Raw genomic sequence first — 23,882 nt, 5'->3', positions numbered from 1 at the left:
TCTTTTGGAGAAAAAGTCTCATCTTCTAAACAGCCATCTGACATGCTCACTGAAGATACAGGACAACACTTGTACAGATGCAAGCAGAGCTTCCCTAAGGCAAATGGAATAGTGTGTAATTGAATTGTGCTTCAGTCTTCACAAACCCTGGGGGTTTAATTCAGAATCAAATTTTTATCTAGTTTTGATAAACCCCAACCATTTCATTCCATTGTAAGACTTTCTGTGAAGATTTTTATGAAAAGTAAAAGAATTGCTTGAGAAGAAACGTATCAGAGAAGCCCAGTTTTCAGTTTCAGTTATGGTTTTCAACTCATGAAAATGGATTTTTAAAGTAAAACAAGGCAAAGGAGGAACAGAAGAATTAGGACATTCTAAATGGTCATTAATTATGATTACAATAAATATATTTTTTCTACAAATGCACACTTCAGTGGACACTGCTCTTGTTTATATTGAGCGAGAGCACAGCAACCTAGTGGATGCAAACTAAGCTGATGGGGCAATGCCACACATCAGTAAAATATATAGGCAGTGAATTAGAACTAGAAAACGCAGTCTTATGCAGCTCTACAATTTAAAGGACATTTTAGGATGCATTCAAAATACAGGATCAACTAAGCATCTATAATCTGTAGAATTCTCTTTTCAGTATTCACAGGTTTCTCCTAGATTTGGGAAGTTTGCCTTGGGAAACAATACTGCGCAGTTTTTAGCTAGGCAAAAGTCTCACTTTAATTAATTCTTCTTTCAGTCTAGTGTTGCCTCATTGACATCAGTTGAATTACTATTCATTATGCTGGTGAAAGACACCAGTCAGTTCCTGCACAAGTTCAATTGGTTAGAGGAATCATTCATTAATCACAAAAATAAATGTAATTGTTCAGCTCTGACATGCTTTTATAGAAGGATATGTGGTGTTATGAAAGATAATATCCTGAAATTATTTTACTTGGTCATTTCACAATATATCCATTACTCCAATAACTTTGCTCCATTATTCAGCTAATATACAAATTAGTCTTTATAGTGAGATAGTGCAAGTTCAAACTACTATAAATTAATGATTTCCAGTTTCTATTTTCAAGGGTATTCCGTTCATTTTAGACAAGTATTATCTGCCTAAACCCACCCCCCACACCCCCCCAAAAAAGAAAAGAGTTAGTCAGATCTTCCCCAAATTCAATTATCTTTAATTCAAAATAAAAGTTGTCAAAAATTTAACCCATGCAGCAGGTCTTTGGGATAGTGAGAGATTTGTCAGAATTTGAATATTTCAAACATTCTCTCCTCCTCATATAGCTGTTTGAGTCAGATTTTTTCCCAAAAGTATAGGTTGAATAAATTAAGAAACAGCAAGAAACTAAGACCTGGGTTTAGAACATTCATAAAAATGAGGTATAAAACAGGTACAATAGACTGATAATGGCATACGTGCTTCTGGGAAAACAGGGAAAAAATACCAAGATTAGAGTGGTAATTCATAAAATGTCTTTAAAAGTTCACATGTTGCATGGCTGAAATTGGCAATACAAACAATAAATTTGTCTTAATCAAGAAAGAAAAATTAGAGGAACAATCTGTAGTTTATTGAATCCATATCTTGATTAAGCTAGAAAGCCATGCCCATAAGATTATGAAAAATGCTGACAAATTAGTTTTCTTCCTTTGCACTAAGAGATTTTTTTTTTTATTTCCAAAGGGGGAAATTGTGCTTCTACATCTGTACCAAGTCACAAACAAAAACAAGTGTACATGAATTTAGCCTCATCTAGAATATAAAGCCCTTTCACCTGTAGAATGGTGATCAGGTCAGAGTGACTTAATCAGAAGACTTAAAAACCCATTATTCTCTATTTCTTTTCTTGTTAAGAAAAGCTTAAACACTCCACAGCAATCCAAAGCTTTTTAAAACTATAACACGTAAATAAATAAGCTATAAACATTATACCATTTTACTTCCATGATAAACAGACTAGAAAAACACTGCAGGGATGGAGGAATTCTCAACTATATTAAAGGGAAAAAATATGACTACATAAAGGTATCAAGAACATCATAACAAAAGGCTTGTACCATTGCCTAACTTACCAAGACCACTAAAATATAATATTACTTCAGTCACTGAAACAGAAAAATGAAATTTTTCCAAATCTGAAAGAAAAGACATTAATAGTCGCATAGAAATGCAATCCCATATATTTTTTCACATAGTTTTTATTCCTAACCACTAAAATAATAAAGAAAGTATAATTAGTGATCTTAAAATGGAAATTTATTGAGCTTTTCACATAAAACATGTTACTTTGGCTGAAAAATGTGCCCTGACGTAACTTCTTATCTCTACAGCATTATATCAAAAAATTAATCCGCTCATTGGAACTTATTCAAAATAAGAGGATAAAAGGGCAACTAGAGAAATCTAAATCTGAAAAATCAGTAGAAAAACTAACTTGTTGCAGAAAATATTTAAAATTCTCCTGAGGATTTGTCTTAGAAAATACCTCTTTAAAGTCTTGGTGATACAATGCTTCTGCTCTTGTTAGTTAAGTGACAGTCTTTTCTCTGGCAAATGTGAGTTAAGAGTTCTGTGCTTCTCTCTGATCTGATAACATTATTATTATCCAAAAAATTACAGGATATGAAAATCTGTGTTTTCATTGCATTAGGAACGGACAACTTCATGACCTAAAACAAATAAAAGAAATTTAATCTTTAATAAGCAAGCAACACATTATTGTCAGTTTTAACAAAAATAATAGGAAAAGCATTTGGAATCTCAGTCTTTTTTGAGACACTGCAAACTTAATTCTTTCTCCTTCATTTGCTATCTTTGGCTTTAGTACATGTCACCATCTTCCACTACTCATTCCCCATTGGAAACTCACTTTTTCTTTTTTTGGTCCCTCAGTATGAAATAAATTTATTCACCAATAGATCTCAAGTAGAATTATTTTCATGCTGGAATAGAAAGCAGTTGGAAGTTATCTCCTTGCGTTAACTTTGAACTGTAGAAGAAAGTAAATGTTACCTAATTCAGGCATCTGAACTAGTTTGGTTACCCTGAGTTCACAGTTCACTGAGTCTTCCAAAAGATAATTCAGACAAGGAGCTGAATTTTGAGTCTTGTTTTGCTCCTCAGAAAAAAATCTTTTGGTGTGAGCCAGAATGGGACAGCAGTGACAGCCAGACCTGTGTGTCACTTTCAGGACTGGATCCAGGCAGCTGTGACCCTCTGACACAGCTTTGGGCTTTCCAGAATGGCCTTGGCTTTTCATGAATCAATATTGCTGGTGAATGGCCTTCAGTAAGAGAAGTCTATTTGTCTTCAGCTTTCTGTGAAGGATTTTAATTTCTAATAGAGTGAAGAAATTGCTTTAAAAGTTTATTGCCATTTTTTAAAATATTTGCTTTAAACATATTTATCCCCCCTTCTGAGTTCCCATTCCATAATATTTGCCTCACCTAACCTGATCTCCTTCTATGACAAAGTGACCTGCTTAGTGGATGAGGGAAAGGATGTGGGTGTTTACTAAAGTAAAGCCTTTGACACTGTTTCCTACATCATTCTCCTGGAGAAACTGGCTGCTCATGGCTTGGACGAGTGTACTCTTCGCTGGGTAAAAAGCTGGCTGGATGGCCAAGCCCAGAGAGTTGTGGTGAAGGGAATTAAATCCAATTGGTGTCCAGTCACAAACAGTGTTCCCCAGGGCTCAAGTCTGGGGTCAGTCTTGTTTAATATCTTTATCAATGATCTGGAGACCTTATTGCTCTCTATAACTGCCTGAAAGGAGGTTGTAGCAAGGTGGGTGTTAGTCTCTTCTGCCAAGTAACAAGTGATAGGATGAGAGGAAACAGCCTCAAGTTGCACCAGGGGAGGTTGGGATTGGGTATTAGGAAAAATTTCTTCACTGAAAGGGTTGTCAAGCATTGGAATGGGCTGCCCAGGGAAGTGGTCAAGTCCCCATCCCTGGAGGTATTTAAAAAATGGGTAGACGAGGTGCTTACGGACACGGTTTAGTGGTGAACTAGGCAGTGTTAGGTTAATGATTGGACCTGATGATCTTAAAGGTCTTTTCCAACCTTAATGACTCTATGATTCTATCTGCAAGGCTTTCAAGAGTTAAAATATTTATTGAAACAAAACACAGAGAATTGCATTTCTCTTCTGACACAGTTATCTCAGGAAGCCAGTTTAAACACATCACACCTCAAAAGAACATCTGTGTCATGCTGCTTTATTGAACAAATGCATTTTAATGACAAACTGTGCAAAAAATTGAAAAAAACTTCCTTTTACCCACAAAAATCAAACAAATTGGTATTGTTTATGCTTTAGATTGACTTATTTTTTTGGTCTATAATTGAAAGCAGATTTTATCTTTCTGAAAGAGCAGGATGTATTATTTTTGTACAAACAAGGAAAACACTTTCATTTGGATGGGCTTGAGGTCTTCAGTGGTCATTCTTGTTAACATTTGTTGGTTTTTATTTTAAGCTGTCACATTCTGGAACATTCTTCTGTCAGAAAGGTATTTCTGTCAGATTTACGTTCACTCTTGGAATAGTGTGTGCAAATTCTATGTACTACAAACTCTGATCTTGTTAGTCCTTTACCTGTTTTAATTAACAGATCAGACAATTAGAGCCACTCTTTTTTAAAAAAAAAATCCTATGCTCCTGACCTCTTCAAACATAATGTTTGCTTTTCTCAATCCTACCAAATACATTTTATGAAGATATCTGTATTGCATAGAAGTGGGTTTAAAGACTGTCTTCATACCACAAAATCTTACAGCCACAATTTTCAAAATGCATTTATTAAGGAACTGTCAAATGATCAGACACTGCCAGCTTGAGGATCATTTCATTTTAGCAGATCTTGTTAATTACATGGTTACACTGCATAATTTTTGTTTTGAAGCTGATGAATTCTATCTCCATTACTTACAGCTGCAGAATGAAGGGAAGTAGTCATGAGATTAATTCACCTAACCATTATTGGTGAACCAGTGAATAAGTACCAGTTCAGAGTAATTTACTGAAATGCTTTATGTATTGCTGTTTGTGAGATGCAACTGAGTGCGTATTGGCTGGCTGCTGGTTTTGCTTACCTTATGAGCGCGTAATTAATTTCCTTGAGCTTCTCTGCAAAGGTTTTTAATGCAAAGTACATTAAAAACATTCAAACATCAGCTGGAGAGAATGGACCACAAACACAAGATCTGATTGCTCCAGGGGTTTGGCCCCATTTGCTGTCTGAGAGAATAAGCTAAGTAACAAAATGAAAGAGCTGTTGGACCATCATAATGCATGCAAAAAGCATCATATAACAGCCCTGTAGTGTGCATCATAAGATGCAATACAAAACTTCTACCTCTCTGAACGGCTAAAACGATCATATTTGCAATGAAAGAAATAACTTATGATCAGATGAGAAAAATCAGCAAGACAAATATGACAGTAACTTGGCATTAATATATGATTTTCAAGCTGAAATACATAGTTTAACTATAGAAGGAAGAAAATTAACATACCACACTATTCAAAGACAATTTGTATCAATTGTATTCAAAAGTAAGTTAGTGAGGCTCTGGAGACTGCTCTCAGAATGACTTGCATAAATTAGGGGACTGCTCTAACTTATACTTGGAAACCTCTCTGGGAAGTTTCCAGTGGAAGGTATCATTACAATGCATCATACTCTTTCTTTATCTCTGTCATCCACCTGTAGCAGCAACACACCAGAAAGAGTCAGCAAATAGTGTAAGATGTAATTTCTTCATTCATCTCTTGTCTATACCATTCTTATTAAGCCCTTCTGGAAGACTACAACCTTTCTTACAAAAAAGTTGACAGTAACCCATTTCTTCTTCAATATTTTTTTTTTTAAAATAGATATACTTTTAAGGCTCAAACAACACACTGAAAGTGATTTTTAAGAACCCACCTTGAATATGAAAAGTTTAAAAGAGACAAATCAGTGAAAAACAGTACATTTCTGTAGCACAAACATGATACAAAAGTCTCAAAGGCAGTACAACTGAAATTACTTTTGAAAACATACATTTTAAAATACAGCATATATAAAGCACTTAGATTTGTAAAGTACCTTTCCTTTATTTGTGCCTTGGCAAAAATGTGTGGAAATTTGGGGCAGATAGAAATGACACAGCTTATTGAGTAGGAAAACAGTGGTTCTTAAAAAAAACATGCATAAGCAATCTGATTTTATAGCTCTAAGAGAAGGAAACAATTGTGGAGATTGTGAAATTCCCTTTGAAAAATTTTTTTTTTTTCCCAATCATTTTCTTTTGGAGGAATGGAAGAGAGTGAGGTTTTCTCTCACAAACGTGTCTACTTTAAATAGATATTTCTGGAGCACAGATTCATGACCTACGCTTTCTCTTGCTAGCTAAATTGCCAGCTGCTACATGAGATCTCCCATTTAAACTCCATAGATGTTGGTGCTCTGGCTGTGTCGTGGTTTAACCCCAGCCAGCAACTAAGCTCCACACAGCCATTCACTGACTCCCCCGCAGTGGGATGGGGGAGAGAATTGGAAGGGGAAAAGTGAAAACTTGTGGGTTAAGATAAAGACAGTTTAGTAGGTAAAGCAAAAACTGCACATGCAAGCAAAGAAAAACAAGGAATTCACTCACTGCTTCTCATGGGCAGGCAGGTGTTCAGCCATCTCCAGAAAAGCAGGGCTCCATCACATGTAATAGTTACTTGGGAAGACAAACCACAATAACTCTGAACATCCCCCCCTTTCTTTTTCTTCGCCCAGAATTATATGCTGAGCATGATGTCGTATGGTATGGAATATCCTTTTGGTCAGTCGGGGTCAGCTGTCCTGGCTGTGTCCCCTCCCAGCTTCTTGTGCACCCCCTGCCTGCTCAATGAGAAGCAGAAAAGGCCTTGACTCTGTGTAAGCACTGATCAGCAATAACTAAAACATCCCTGTATTGTCAACACTCTTCCCAGCACAAATCCAAAACATAGCCCCATACTAGCTACTATGAAGATATTTAGCTCTACCCCAGCCAAAACCAGCACAAGCTGCACAGCTATGTTAATCATATTTTTTTTTCAGAGTTCTTCAGTAGTAATTATTTTAAACACATAAAAGAAGCAATAATAGTAATTCAAACATATCCTCAGCAGAGGGGTTAGAAAAGAACTGAGTCCCATCACCTGTAATCACGCATGTCACAGCATCCTAATATCTAGCTACATCTTGAAATGCACAGGCCTTTTCTATCTCTACTCAAAGTACTAAACTATTCTGGAACTATTCCTGTTTCAGTGGTTGAAAGCCTTTTAATTTATGATCTAAATTTATTCCTGGCCTCTTTGTATCCATTTGCTTTAATGACAATATTATCATGTAGCTTAAAATTCTTTCCTCTTTGTAGGTGCGTGTCATAGATAGAATATTATTATTAGCTCATTTTTTCCTAATAATGGTCAATCTCTGATTTTTTTAAGCAGCCTGTAGTTTATGGGCAGCTTGAGTGTAGTTTCCGTTTTGGAGCTTAATTCCATATGCATGTAGAATTCTATGTGCAAGGAGCTGATGTTCACACAACTGCTGGGTAAGTCAAATAGCCAGCTGTGAAAGGAATTGAGCAAAATGGATCAACATTACCACAGGTAATCTGCAACACAGATTACAAGTTACAGTGCAGGCAACTGCAAGCCTGCAACCCACCTCCAGTATAGAAGGACCCTAGGACAACATTGTTTTCCACTTTGAACAATGCCCACTGCTTCCCTTCCTTAAGCCCTTCAAGTCCATAAAGTGTCTTTTGGCAATCTGAAGATTTCTGCATGAGATTTGTAATGTCTACTCTGAATTTAGCCTGCTTTTCTGTATGTCATAGGTCATTCCTTTTCACCAAGCTAGCCATATATGAAACACAATACCTTATATTTTGCTAAATAGTTTCTTGCAGAAAGCTGTACTGTCTTGTCTGGTACAGTCTGATCTTCTGTTAAGTTACCTTTATTATTAAACTGTGTGCCTAAATTCCTGTTTGAATTTGTCTGTCTCGCATTGATTTTTCTTCTGCCTTTCCTCTTTAAATTAATGTCCAGCATGTTCTGCCCCTTTGAGGTATTTGTACACTTCAATCATGTTATTTTTCAATCTTCTCTTTGAAAAACTAAGTAGATTGAGCTCTTAAAGTCTCTTACTTTAAGAAAATTTCGCTAACTCTCACATCATGTATTAGTGGCTTTGTTTCAGTACCTTTCCTAATGCTTTAATGTCCTTTTAAAACTTGGACATGGAATATGATGTAATGTCCCAGAACTGGTCTCATTAATATCATATAAAGTAATAAGGGACCTTCATCCTTCTACTCTCTCTTTCCACACCACCGGATAACACAGTAGTGCAGTGAGAACTTTACCACAACAGCACTGAGTTGTTCAACATGAATTCTGCATCGTTCTTCAGACTCAACTGTTTTCTCCAACTCTGCCCACATTCCCAATTCATGTATCTCTTAATATTATTCATCTGTCCATTTTAAACCATTCTACTTAAATTGACTGAATTTAAGAAATAGGTTATTTTCTTGCCTTCATCAATATTTATAGCTCTCTCAATTTTTTGTAGTTCTTAGTTTTAAACCATCAAGGATTTTGTGTTTTCATTCCAGATCATAGATGGCAGTGCTGAACACCATTCTTACAACTCCCTACAGCAGCTTTTTGTCTAGAATTTAGAGTATGGGTGCTAATCTAGAGAAGCTGCATCTTGGCTGTGCCAGGCTGCTTCTCACTCTCTAATATTTATATCTCCCCATAAATTTCTTCAGCTTGACCTAACAGTTTCTGACTCAGATATGACTTTTGGTAGGTCATGCACTCACAGACCTGCAACTTAGGATGTTTTCCTACCTCAGTCCATGAAATTCCAACTTGACAGTCTTCAAGGCATGATGCAAAGCTCATGTCTCCTCAGATTTCAGGCAAACACTAATTTAACAGACAGAATAAGCCCAAGAGAGGAGTAATTATAGTCCTGGTGATTCCAATTTTCTGCTAATGCCTTGTTTTGTATGAAGCTTATGTGGAACAAAAATTCCTATCCTAACTTTTGATGGTGTGAATTCAGCCAGCCACAAATAATTTTTTGACTACATCATTTGACAGCATTTTCCATTTTTTTCTTGATTTTTGTCCACTACTTCAGTTAACAAATTTCTTCTTAATTTTTTGGCAAGGCTTAATTTACATTGTAAAGATGTTCAGAACACATTCAGGGAAGTGAAATAAAGTACTTTAAGTCTGAAACTAGAAAATGGTTTCAACCCTTATAACTGTTAGTAATATTTACCAATAGCCCACAGGAACAATACAGATCACTACCAGGGCTAGCATTCTTGTTTGTAACTTTTCCTGGTAAAATATGAAGAGACCAGAAGCCTGGGGTGTTATAATCTCACTCCAATAAAAGACTTCAGCAATGGGAAGCCTTCGCTGCCTCTACCTGTGAATAAAAATGTACAGCTTTACTTCTCAGTAATTTAAAGTTGCATAATGACTTCATGCTAATCACAAGTCTATTGCAGCTTACTTTTGAATGCACCACAGGATAAAAGTTTTGTGGATTTTAATATCTTATAATTCTGCCTGTAAGAAAACGCATGCACAAATTATTTAAAAAATGCAACAGGTCAGAGTAAATTCCCTCTAGAGTTGTGCAAAGCCATTCCTGGAATTATGAAATAATTGTGTATTGAGGAGGAAGCTATGTGCATTAACATTAAAAGGACCTGAATTCATACTTCATGAAAGGAGTGTAATTTTCTCTAACCACTTAGCCAAAGGCTTATTTTTCAGAGGCAATGTACAATAAAACTGAAGACTCCTTACCATGCAGAATTTTTATGTTAATTTGTAAACAGAAAACCCATACTTTGCCAGGTAGGCCTTCCTAAAATCCATTGTCTTACTCAGGTTTTACTATATTACCAAGTCTTGGTCCTTTTTAACTAGAACAGTATTCCATAAGTCAGCTCAGATAGATGAAAGTATTATTTGTTCAACAGTATTCTTGAAATACATGTTTACGATCAAAGGTAATTTAGAAGGGCAGAATTTTGCAGAGCTCACCCAGCTTTTACTCAGTAACACACCAAGCTGAGAAAAAGGGAAAACATTCCTTGAAGAAATATTTAATTACAAATTACGGCTGATTTCTAAAATAAAACTTGCTTATACATAATGTATTAATTATTCTTAATACATTGTTTTTAGAAGTAAACAATAAAATTATTCAAGATACTCTGGTACTTTTAACTGACTAATGAAAACAAATACTAATGATAGTATCATACTAAAAGATGAATGCCACTTTGAGAAAATCCACAGTCACAGCAATTACTATTTTCCTATTCACCGTTAGTTACCTTAATTTCAAAGTGCTCTATTCCACGGCAGCCTTTAAAAGCAACAACTACAAGTAAAACAAAGAAAGATGTAAAAAAAGTTCAGAGAAGTGAAAAAAAACAAACAAATTCAGAGAAAGTGATCAATACTGAAGTTAACAATGGGCCTTTGTATATTTGTGTTCTCGAGAATTTATTTAGATCCAGAATAAAAATATAGGCTATATATACAATGTGTAGTGTAGGAATTCTATATACACTATAAAATAGAAATGTAACTTTCTTATACAAGAGTATAAGAAAGAAATCTATATGGTTTTTATATATATGTATGTACAGAGTATCTAGATTCTCCTGCCTTGCAAATAGATAAAATCCAGTAAAGTGTAATTGGACACTCATATTTTATTTGCTTTATAACTACTTATGATGTTTTCAGAAATATAAATGACTATGAGTTGCAATAATATGATGCATCAGAGATATTCAGAATGATTGATAATGAAAATGATGTCAGAAGCCAATAGGATAATTTCAAATTGAACTAGAAAAAGAATATGTTAAGTACTTACTTTCTCAGAAAGGGAAATACATTCTCCAGCTATGGGAAGAAATAAAGAACAAGGTTAGCTACTGAAGGAGATTAAAGAAACATTTTTACTGAAAGATAATACTGGAAGAGATACCAAAGTATTCAGAACAATTTAGAAATATCCAACAGTTTAGAAATTTATGAACAATCTAGAAATATGCAAATCAAAATACACATAGAATAGAATAAATACTAGATAAGAATGATTAATTTTTAACTCTTTGATTTCATTTTATATTACAATTAAAACACTTAATTGCTGGCTTAAATTAAAATATGAGTAAACCACAGAATTCTAGAGGTTTCTATGTTCATATTCTCTGTGTGTCCAAATTTGTAACACTCAAGACTTAACATGAAATAATTTTGATTTAAGATGTTACATCCAAATTTCAAATTTGGAGATTGATTTATTTTTTAGTACATCTTCTAAATGGAAGTTGCCATAAAACTTTAACTTTTCATGTTTCAAGTAACACGGTCTTGGTAGGAAAAAAAATTGTATTCCCAGTCTGTGCTTACGATGGCATCTGCATACACACACACCTATTTGGAATTTTTCCATTTTGGAACTCCATCCATTGTTAACAAGCAAAGTTCAGAGTAGGTTTTTTTATGAGTTAGAAAATTCCTAAGGGTTTTACATTATTCCCTGTGTTTACATCTAAGCAAAGGCATATTTAAGCACTTCTAAAAGAGTGAAGTGGCATTAGTAGGAGACAATGGATTGGGCAATTAAAAGTAATTCACAACCTTCTGCAATAGATTTTTGATCAGAAGTCAACACAAACAGGAAAAGCTCTTTTTCTGTTTTGAGACTCCATAAGTTTTGGTTGCACTGTGTATCACAATGTTAACAACAATGTTATTTATATATTTACTGACTATGTTGTTTTTTCAATGTGTTGGCCAGCACTTGAGTAAGAGTTCCACAACAATAAAGACCTTTTCTTTGAGTCCACATGGCTGATCACAGTGCTGATACTTTTCTCTCTTGGCATGTGCAGAGCACACTTTAGAATGTCAGTGGGAGTTCTGCATACATATGGAGAGGAGGCTATAGGAGATGACAATTGCCATGTGGCCCCAAGATAAAAATTTTGCCGTAAGTTAGTTCCTTCAGTAAGTTGTGGGGTTTTTTCCACTGGAGCAGTCACTTTTGTTTTAACAGAAAATGAACCTCTAAGACAATGTCAAAGAATCCCATTTGCCAAGGGACCATTTGATATGTTGCATTATGTTTAAATATCAACATAAGACATTGGCTAAACAAAAATTGGTTGTAGTAGTACTATTCTATGAAAGATCCTTACTATTTGTTTTTCTCATTTAGGTTTCTGTTACACCACACCCAGTTAAACAAACCAAGCTTAGAGTAGACTCCAAATTGCGACTTTCCACATGCTATTTGTGTAGATTACACTATTTAACTGTGATAACGGATTGATTACTGTTGACTGGCAGTGTTATTAATCTCCAGAACTCCTGAGGAAGAGGTAACAGCAATGTATAGCAATGCAGTTTAAGAATATAAAATTTGCATATAAAATGACAGATATAAAAAGAACTTACTTTTTCCATTTCTTTGCTACAACTATCCTTGAAGCATAAACTAGCTTGAAAGGCAACCTTGCTGTTTTCCTGTTCATACAACAATGAACTAAATGATTGACTGTGTAAAATGAAATTTTCCCTAACAAAATCTCTAACAGAATGTTTTGTTCTGTTTTTGTGTGTGTTTGTTTTTCCTTGCTGTTAGCTTGGTAGCCACAAAGGAAACAGACAGTGCAAGATCTCGTAGCATGCCAATGTCGCCATCTGATTTCCTGGATAAGCTAATGGGTAGGATGTCAGGCTACGATGCAAGGATCAGACCAAATTTCAAAGGTAATTTGAAACCTAAACTTTCAGGTTTTTAGCATTCAGTATTTCTTCTCACACAAATGCAGTTTCTGGAATAAATATGAAAACAAAGAAGTACACTCACTGAAAAGAAGTGCCGCCTTTTGCATTTCTTTGCTATGACAGTTCATTTCTGTAGCAGTATGCTCTATTCCTGTCACTTCCACAGCTGACCAAAGGCAGACCTTTTGAAAATTTAGCTTATCACTAGATTTGAATTGACAGATGGTTTGTTTTTTTCCTTTCTGAGATGCTTGTTAATGGACTCAAATTCCCACCTTGGATTACCATAGCCTGAAGCACTCCAGAAAGCAAGTTCTGTGAAAGACAAGCAAAACCCTCATACCTGCCTGACCCTAACTAAAAGGAAGAGTGTGTTAATGACATGGTCATCAGAGTCAAACTCAAGAGATCCTAGGTACTGATTCACCAAATTCTCCTGTGACATTAGATTCCTCACTCCTGTGCCCCAGTTCTGCTTTGAAATGGCAATAGGGACCATCTTTCCTCTTGTTCCTTTCCCTTTTCTCAGTTCTCCACTGAAACTGCAGGTTCCCAATGACTGGAATTGTCTATTGGTGTGTGTCTTTTATGCACCTATCACAAAGGAGATTCAAACAAGACAAAGGAGATTCAAAGAAGATTGGAAGTCCAAAAGTTGCAAATGCAATGATCACATCTTCTGAGGGTCTTAACAGAAACCATATTATCCAGACTCAGGCATGCTAAAGTTGAATATTTAATGAAGGATTATACAAACTGTATTACTATACAAACATACAAACTATTGTGCAGACAAATACCACCCTTTCTAACTTTTGCCATCTGGGAAGTTTAGGTAAATTGCACTCTTCTTTTAGAATGCAAAGAGTTCCAATAATACAGTGGAATGATATTTAATTATATTTCTGAATCTTTAAATCAAGTTATCAGTCTTAAAATTCTCCAAGATATAATTTTTTTAAAAGAATAAATCTATTATGATTAAAAATTATATTATTCTTACTTTGCCTTAGCTGCCACCTCCTATGCCTATCTTCTTGGGTCCAAGAGATTCTCTTAGTTCTAACATTTCACTACAAGGTGGGTTTTACTCCATGCTTACTACAAAACTTTTCATTCAAGCAGGCAGGCCTTCCTCTTTTAAGTCATCTGTCACTGCCTTTCCATCTTCATTTTTATTCTGTACTAAATTTTATAATTTTTTGACATCTCCAAGTCCCAGAAACTTAAGTGGTTATGATTCTAAAGCCATCGCTATTTGCTGGTTTTGCCAGAATTTGCCCAGACTGATTCATAAGGACCGAGTAAGTAGTTTGTCAAATTACTTCCTTGCCAGTAAGCCATAAATAGTTGGTGCTGTATATATAAACTTCTTACCTAGGATTTACTACAGCTGGGAAGATTTTCCTTTTAATGAGTTAATGGTGCTGATATTTCTCAGAAAATTATAAACATGCACTGGAAATTCAAACACTTTTCTAAAAGATTTACAACAGTGATCAATATCCCTGAGGACCATACAGAACAAGTCCCTTGGACTTTCCTTGCCAGAACTACTCTAAAGAATGTTCCAGTGCCCAGCTTCCTGGAGGGTTAATGTTTGCAAAGTAATGCAAAACACTGTATTTCTAAAATTACTTTCTTATATGAATGGTAGGTCTGAAATTATTTTTGCTCCTTATTAAAGTTATCTTGACTTTTTGCCACAGTATACTCTTTAGCATGCATTCAACCTAAGGTAAAGCCATGCTGGGCAAAAGAAGACCTCAGACAAAGTCTAAGCACTGCAGTGTTTCTTCTTTCTTCTTTGAGTCTCCTGCAGTCCTACTAATGAGTGTTTAAAAATGAGGAGCTTACATCTTAGTGGTTGATTTGGGGATTAGATTTTGGAGCTTGTCATGGACACCATGCAAGCACAACATTCTGATGGGGCTACAGTGAAGAACAGGCAGATGGTTTAGAGATTAGCATATTAGATACAGTACTTCTTGAAAGTATAATTCAAAAGACTTAGAGCCTTATTTTGAAGCTATTGAAATTTAAAGAGACAAAACCTGATTTGACATTGTTCTTTTTCAAAAAGTGCACATTCTAAATCTTTTAGACAGCTATGCAGTTTGAACAAATCTGCCCAGAATGATTCAGATCTATCACTAAGAATAAGTATCTCCTTAAGTGACTTTGCCACCTTCTGGCTAGTTTTACTAGTCCTAGAACAAGTGCTGGGGCTTAATGCCTTTGAGTTTTTAATCTGGCAACAGTTTTAAGAAACTGAATGAGTACTAATAAAAGAACTCAGACAATCATTTTAAATCATTTGTTCTTCTGATAAAAACCCTATGTAGTCAGGATTTTTAACTAACATCTTTTAGTGATAATTAATCTTTGTCAATAACACATAATTATATATTTTGTCTGAGTGGTCTTCTTTTGGATAAGGAATTCTGCTTATCCATTCTTTTTCAACAGAAATAACAAAGATGACTGTTGGTATTTATTTAGCTATGGAATAAAACAGAAAATTAAGAACTCTTGTAAAATCTTTGTTCCAGTTGCAAAATACTTTTATTTCCAGTGCATCAAACCTATAGCAAGGTGCTTCTCTTACTCAGCTGATCCACAACCCAGACTCTATCTGTTCCTGCGAATATCGGATATACTTCACTGCCTTTCAGATTTGGACACAATTATGTAATCTGTATGTAAAAATTGTCATGGCCTCAATGTACTCAGAATTTACCTGATACAGAAGGGGTGTTATATTTTTAAATCTATACAATCCAGATTGTACCCTTTGATAATAATCTATTAAGGTGGAAATTTTGGGATTTACATAGGAAAGTGTAAGGTGTTCCTTGCCCTGGTATTACCAAACAGTATTCAGCAATCATTAGTTTAGAACTTCTTACGTCAGGACTTAACTGAAAAGTTAATTTAGATAAATATGTTCTGCTCACTTCTGGAGGCCGTTTATACTTTTGACCAGTATTTTACGGCAATAAAATCTTCATGTTTTGACATAGTGAAAACTATCAGGTTTTGTTTACTTTGAATTTAGTGACTATTTTATTGATTTTATTGCCACATGACATACTGAGAAATGGAGGAAAAGGATTATTTCCTTTTGATCTTAACAGATTTGTATACTTATATATCATTCCCTCCAGTATCCCTTTTCCAGTGTGAAGAGTTCTGTTCTACTTAAGCTGGCTTTGTGTGGCAGCATTTCATAGAATTTGTGATCTCTGTTTGCCTTCTTGACATCTCTTTTCTCCCTAATATATCTTTTTGAGGTGTACAGAGGAGAAATGTGAAACATTCAAGACAGAGGTTCACTATCTATTTGTATCATAGTCCTTTTATATATATATATTTCTTCACGTTCTCCTCTCTTTATTGATTAGAGACCATGCTTCCAGAGAACCATCCCTAATTAACCTAGCCTCTCATTCCTACTTGGAAATCATTAACCTGGAGCCCATCAGTAGGAATGTGTAGTAATGATTATTTGGCATTTGACTGACACTGAATTTCATCAAACATTTTATTGTTTGATAGCTCAATATTTGGTGATTGTTCTGCACTTCCTTGCAGTCAGCTTTACATACAACCACCCTAAATATTCTTATGCCAGAAGCAAAATTATATTGCAATATATTCTTTTCTAACTAATTCATATTGAACTACAAAGATTCAGTGCAGATCCACAGGAGAACTCACCAGCTTTCACCTCGTACTTTGAAAAATGGCTATTTATTCCTAACATTAAATAGTTTTAAAGCAAAAGGCCTATAAGAGGACTGTCTCTCACTTCATCAGGACTAATATCCTTAAAAAGCCTGTGACAAAAGAACATGTGGAAAATTTTTTGAAACTCCAAATAAACTATTTTAATTAAATTATATATTACAATTTAAATTAATATTTATTTAAGTTAAATTGCCTTTGTTCACGTGCTCATCAGCTCTTTCAGAGAGCTTCAGTAGATCTAAGAGATGTTATTTCAGAAAAAATAATATTAATCCATATCTCTAAATCATAACAGTTCTCATCTTTTCTGCCAGTTTGGGTGGTACAGAGGTAAGGTTTATAGGGATAAAGTTCATTGTCAGTGTCATCCACCATCATACCTCGAGTCTGTTTTCCTTTTTTAATTCAAGTTATACTTGCTGGACATGGTACTCATTTCCACTGATTAAAAAAATGGCACAGGTGATAGCTGACTCACAGTGATTTGTATTTGCACAATTTTGCAAAGATTTTTGCAATGTCTGGCTTGATATTACCTCAGCCTGTCAGTTTGTTCTTGTTCACTTAGTCTGAAATATCTACTACAGTCCTCATACAAACCTTCCATCAGAATGGCTCAAGTATTTGACACAGCTAGCAATTGGAGACAAATACTGCTACAAAGACTTCATTTAGTTTTTCTGCTCTGACCTTCTTCACTTTGATGGATACTTTTATGCTTTAAACATCTTCTCTTAATTTTATGTTCCAGATCTTGGCAGGATTCTGTTTTCATGCCTTGCAGATAGTTATCACTGTTAGCTTTTCTGTCTCTAGTGAGTTTCAGCTCTATTTTTTCCCCCATCTTTAATTTGTGTTCCACTTGCCTGAGTTCCTGTGTTTGAATATGACTTCCAGTTTTAACAGCTTTATTTATGCTTCTTTTTGACCATATTTCAGGAAGTTCATTTCTACTCTCAGCACAGCAACTTTAAGTAATCTCTAAACCATTTGCAAGCTGCTTTTAGCTTCTCCTTTTATGCTCTTTTTAACTAGCTGTTAACTATATTTTTGTAATGCTGCTTTTGAAATTAAGCATCAGTGTTGCAGTGATTTAGGACTTTATAAAAGCAAATAAGTTGATACAGCAAATTTACACTTTAAAGCACAATACTATTTTAAACAAGATAATATCATACCAACTTTGAAGTGATTACAAGTTCTACAACATGAAAGTGTTTGAAAGGAAAGCTGCCTTGCAAACAAATTATCTAACATAGTCAGCAAGCACAATTTTCTCCCCAACAGGTTTTAGTGACTCTGCCTTTGTTCATCTCCCCTGCTTTTTTTTTTTTTTCCCCTTGATCCTTTTCAGGAGTTGTCAAGGTCAAGCTTTTACTGGATTCTAAGAAGCGTTGGATATTCTCAACAGCTCTAAATAATTAACCAAGTATCAAAGTGAAAATACTGTCAAAGTGACTGCAGAATGATAGCTCCTTACCTGACAATTCCACTCCATAGGTGTAGTCTCCTGTATTACAGTGACTGAAGTACATGTAGTGATGTTTTTGTTGCAATTGCCATGCAGTACTTCAAAACAATTATTGCCTTGAGGAAAGGAAGCTGGATGTTCCAAGTTGCACCCTGTTAGCAGATTTTTTAATGGATATTCTGATTCTTCAAGTATTTAATATCAAGTTCATGGTCACATTAGATTTTGCTAGTGGACACAGTGGCAGAGCAGCTTCTTACTTCAGTGACCCTAAAAAAGAAATATTACATAAGGGTTTGTAAGACCAGTCCTCAAATTCCAGATATAGATCTTTCATTATTAATGACTGCTCACACCTGCAAAAGGACATCAGGTTCTCCAATGCTGAAATGGGTTATTGATATAAGAATATCAAGGTGCAGGAGGGTGACACAAAAGCCTTCTGATGCAAAAACCTTGTTTCTGCTGTACAGAGACTGAAATTGGTAAGAGATACTGGGGAAATTAGCATGCTTTACCACAATGCTACTTTTACAAGACTTTCAGAGAAATAATTTAAAACCTTTTCCATGAAGAGATGGTTCATTGTTCAGTTATCATAATGACTGCTATGCCACTACTGATACTTCTGAAATGCAAGATAAGACAGAACAACAGTTGACTGAAGACCCATGGTAACAGAAAATTCAGTTTAAATGGATTCTTAACCATTTTGTGGATTTAAGAGAAATGAGAATAGAATCTAAGTCATTCTTTCTTATCCATATTTGTTCCTGTAAGCAGTGGAGATAAGAGCAGCAATAATGTATTTCTGTTACCAGTGATGACACATAATATTAAAGGTAGCAGCTGCCTGGAGTGAAAAAGGTCACTTTTCCCCCTAATTGTACAAAGTGACATACATTGCTCACTGAAATGCACATAAAAATATTTTTTACTATTTATTTCAGATGGAATGTTGTTTTTGGTTTTGTTTTTTGCATAGAATCATGTGTGCAATGTTTATAATGAATTTTCTCCTTTTTTTTTATAGCTAGAACTGGCCAGTCAAGTAGTGTACCTTTGAGAAAAAATCAAAAGGAAAATTATTAGAAACCATTCAATTTAATTTTGCGTTAACTGAGTTGTGAATGTAGCATTATTTCCTCCTAAGTCAATAAACATGAATAGAAAAAAAAACATTACGAAGCAAACAGTCGCTCAATAAGCAATGATTCTGGAACTGGGACTGGTGTTTTTTTTTCTTTCACAGGCCCTCCAGTTAACGTCACATGCAACATATTTATAAACAGCTTTGGATCCATTGCAGAGACAACCATGGTAAGATATTTTACCTCAAACAATGTTTAAAGTTCAAGTTAAATATGTCCAATGAGCTCAAAAGCTAGCTAGGGCTTCTCTTCACCTGGAACTGAAGGTGAAGTAGGAAATTCACTTCTGAGAACAGAAAGTGAGAACTTTTAATCTGGTAATTGATTTTTTTCTAACACAAAATCCATTGTTATACCATCAAACACACAAGTAAAAGTAAAGCCAATGATTGTTCTCTTTTTATTTCTCCATAAGTTTTATTTGACAGTTGTAATGAACTCATTTTCAATTAGATGGGTATTAGTTTCTATAGTGCTTCACATTTCTAACCACAAAAGTGTCAATTCATTAAATCACTTTGTTAATAATATTTTATAATTTCATTACATACAGTGTACATGGGGATTTATACTTTATTTAAAAAGTCCTTCTTCCATAGAGCTACTGCACAGAGACAATAGAATAACTAAAATGGTGATCTGGTATATAAAATTTCATTATGAATTCTAAGAGTGGGGTAAATAAAAGTAGATTGCACACTTTTTGTACATACTCATAAATTTTCTGTTAAAGAGAGGCAGAAAATAGAGTACAAAAAGACTGGAGATTTTAAGGAAATCAGGGGAAAAAGAGGTCAAAGTCTAAAGATAGTAAAACTAGATATTGAACTATGAACTGACATAGAACCATAAAATTGTTTAGGTTGGAAAAGACCTTTAAGATCATCAAGTCCAACCTTTAACCTAACCCTGTCATCCCACCACTAAACCATGTCCCTAAGCACCTCATCTACCCATCTTTTAAATACCTCCAGGGATGGGGACTTGACCACTTCCCTGGGCAGCCCATTCCAGTGCTTGACAGCCCTTTCAGTGAAGAAATTTTTCCTAATGTCCAATCTAAACAAATAACTAGGATAATCTTGTTTAACAGATGAAACATATATGCTAATAACTTGGAGGACAGATTTACTCATTAAAATTTGGTGAGAGAGGCGATATAGGCATTCTTTCTCCTCACAAGTGCTTCATGTATTTTGAAGAAAGGCAAATAAACACCGTTGAAAACAGTTACACAGTAATTTGGGGCAGAGAGTGTTAAAAGATAGAGAGATGAAGAAGGAAGTGTGGGAGTTAGTAAGATCCAAATATAGTAAATACAATTCCAGGGGTCAGGATACATACTTGGAATGACAGAATATGGGCTAAAAATAATTAGTATAGCAAAAAAAAAAAAAAAAAAACGCCAACCAAAAAAGAAGATAAAGGAATAATACTAGCAAAAACCATCCTTCTGAACTACCAGTAAGAGCAAAATTGAGACCTTTGAATATAGCCAAGGACATGTAGTTAGGAAATCAATACCATAAATTCATAAAGTCAAATATTTATGCCCCCTATCTTCAAAGTGTTATTCACAGCTGCCTGATCTTTACCTGCCTTAAAACACAGCATTAGATGTTACTGAGAACTAAGAGAGGGACATGATTTTTATCAGGTAGAAAATTACTTTAATTTGTATTTGGGTGCCTTGCCAGTTTGTAAATCCCAAACAGATTGACATGGCATCCAAGGAGATTTATTCAGGTTCAACCAGAGGATTAACCAATGCCCCCATGATGAGAACAGTGTTCCACAGCTATTTTTTGATGACTGCATGAGTGAATCTGGTGCAAAGCAGGAGGCAGACCACGGAGTCAGTAAAACGCAAAGATCCAGCAACTAGATCACTATAAAAACGATATTTAGAAAATTGAAGTTGCTGCCACTTACTATTATTATTATTATCCTGAGTGTGGAAACAGGATGCCTGAGTTCACATCTCAAGTGTATTTTCTCTTAAAAAAAAAAAAAAGAATTATAAACATTTCCTTTCAGTACAACTTAGTAAGTTATCACAATAATTGTCTCTTAAAATGAAATACATTCTGTTCTGTGTTGCCTTGAAAGCCAATTAAAACAGCTGAGCTAGACTGCAACCAGGTCTGTAACGCACACTTCCAGGTAGTATGTCATAGAAAATACCAAACCTGGTCAGAAACACAAATTCCTATCCATTATATATATTCAAAAACTGGACAATTAAGCACAAGCTTGACCTTAGACAAATGCTGCCCTCATGATGCTGGTATTCAGTTTATAATGTATTCACTGATACAGTTCAGAACAGACTTTTGCTTCCGGTCAGCAGCTGTTGACATCTCAGAGACTCAAATCTTCTTTTGCAGAAGAACAAATGGGGGTTTGTAGATAGGACTTTCATTTATGTATTTCATTAGCTTTACTTCTTCCCAACACTGAAGATTAATATCTTCTGAAAAACATGAAACCCTCTCTATCTTAAAATTACAATTAAAAAATCTTGCAATATTTTACAAACAATTTCCGCACTGTTGAACAAAAGTCAGTTCACTGCAGTTCAGTATTTTACCAATTGTCACTATTTTACCAATTTTATTTACTGTAGTCCTTAAAATTCAGGTACCTATGTCTCAACATTTATTCTAAGTCTTTAAACATAGAAGGACTCATTAGAACAATTTATTAGGCTCAAAAAGGATGTTAGGTTCTTGATAAATACTTTTTTCCAAACTTTAAACAAAAGAGCTTAAGTAAGCAACAAGTGCAAAATAAAACCTGGCCATTAAGTGGTACCTTGAAGTCTCGCAGGTATTTAAAACTACCAGCTGAATAACGGGATCTGCATATAATCTATTTGCTTTCGTAAATGTTCTTGGCAATCTCAGTCTCTTTTTCTCCCTGCCTCTCTGGTCTCTAGTTCTCTCACCGATGACCTAAATCTTTGAGCTCCCTCTGCTGCCTCGGTTATGTATAACACAGTTGCAGAAAAACAATGGGTTAGTGTTTGTTAGTTAGTTTGTTAGTGTGCAATGGGAACCCACGGGGTGCGGCAGGAACCGGCTTTTTGGCAAGCAAATTCTCTTAAACTCATCCAGGCCTTTGTACTCTTATACAGCGGGGTAGAACAGGTCAGGAGAGACGGCCAAACCAAAAAAAGTAGCTTAATTTGCCTTACAGCTTGCCAGCTCTTTAAAGTGGTTCGTTCTCTCTTTCTTTTTTCTCATTTTTTACATTTCTTTCAACTTCTTTAGAGTATGGGCTACAGTTATTTCATCTTCCCTTTATTTGTCTCAAAAGACAAATCAGATGGTTCGCAGTGGGGAAAAGGCATCCCACCTCTTGCTAGGAAGCCGTGATTCTAGTTGAACCTAAGTAATCTTAACTATATGAGGAACTTAATGTCATGTGTGCTGTGAGGAGGAAGTAAAAAAAGTAAGTCACATAATTAAAAACTTTAAACTTCCATCATCGGCACCACTTAGGGTCCAGCCTTGCCAATCTTTCTGTGTTATTGAGCCAAACAGTACTACCAGGTCTGTCTATGTCTCAATGGTATTCACAAAGGGAGGATTTCACACTCTTCTTCTAGCCAAGAAAAACTCTTACTGTGTTGCATGCATAAAGGAAAACCTAGGTCCAGTCTTTCATTTTTTTCATGTCGCTACTATTCTTTATTTCACATAAGGATTTAGAAAACTTAAAGAATAGCAGGAAATTAAAAAAACATGGAAGCCCAGAATAAAATGACTATTACATGATATGAAATTAATATGATATAATTAATATAAGTTAGCATCTGAAGTTTTTTATTCACAATAAATAGCGACGTACCTAAGCACACTTAACCTCAAAAATCTGAGAAATCAATCGGATTGCTTGGTCGTGTAAAGTTAAATGTATATTGGCAATATGGGAACCAAATCATTTTCTTATTGGTGCACTGGAACTTACATTTCAGGTTTGATCACAGCATCCTCAAAAGTTCCTTACAGAGTTTCTCTTTTTGGCTCAAGCTGCATTTGCTCAGCTTGTATTTGCACTGAATTTCCTAATGCTAAGAGATTTCCTGATTGTTAAGAGCAGTGTCATATATTTTTGGCAGTTACCAACAAAAAAAAAAAAAAAAAAAAAAAAAAAAAGAGAGATTATTAAGTCTTACAGGGTGAGAATAACATCAATGCCAACATTTTCAACTACAAATGTTCAGAGACAAAACACAAACTGAATACATGAAGCAAAGGCTACAGAGTAGTTAGGCTATGGGGCAGATGATAGGCCATACCAAAAAGCCTCCTTTTATTTTAGTAAATATGACTGACCAACTTTCTCAAGGTTTCCTGAGTTTTAAAGGTCAAGAACAACACTTTGATCTTCATGCATATTTATGGTAATATTTACTAAGTATGTATTAATATGCTTAGCATAATGCACATGCTAAAAGTGCATTGAAAGGGACACTCACCCAGAGAGCTGATAGCAAATGACAACGGTGCAGACAATTAACACATTAAAAAGCATATGTCTGTGATTTGTTCCTGCCGTATTTTTGCTAATGGATATTTCTTGACTCAGTCTGAAAAGAATTGTGT

General features: G+C 35.0%; 1 protein-coding gene across 4 annotated transcripts in view; it reads left to right on the top strand.

Annotated features, from left to right (window-relative positions):
* The window catches only part of GLRA3 (glycine receptor alpha 3), a 90,781-nt gene that overhangs the window by 10,151 nt on the left and 56,748 nt on the right, over nucleotides 1-23,882 (top strand). For 2 of the 4 annotated variants that reach the window (XM_035897808.1, XM_035897809.1), the window contains 2 exons: nucleotides 12,755-12,882; nucleotides 19,374-19,441. In XM_035897808.1, the coding sequence (XP_035753701.1) occupies nucleotides 12,755-12,882; nucleotides 19,374-19,441 (196 nt within the window). Of the gene's footprint in view, nucleotides 1-12,754; nucleotides 12,883-19,373; nucleotides 19,442-23,882 lie in introns of those variants that run through there. The other 2 variants (XM_009642390.2, XM_035897810.1) reach the window with 1 other exon arrangement.

Source organism: Egretta garzetta, unplaced genomic scaffold, assembly GCF_000687185.1.
Source record: "Egretta garzetta isolate BGI_Z169 unplaced genomic scaffold, ASM68718v1 scaffold46, whole genome shotgun sequence".
NCBI lineage: Eukaryota > Metazoa > Chordata > Aves > Pelecaniformes > Ardeidae > Egretta > Egretta garzetta.
Note: the sequence above shows the minus strand (reverse complement) of the source record. Positions and strands in the feature narration are given on the sequence as shown.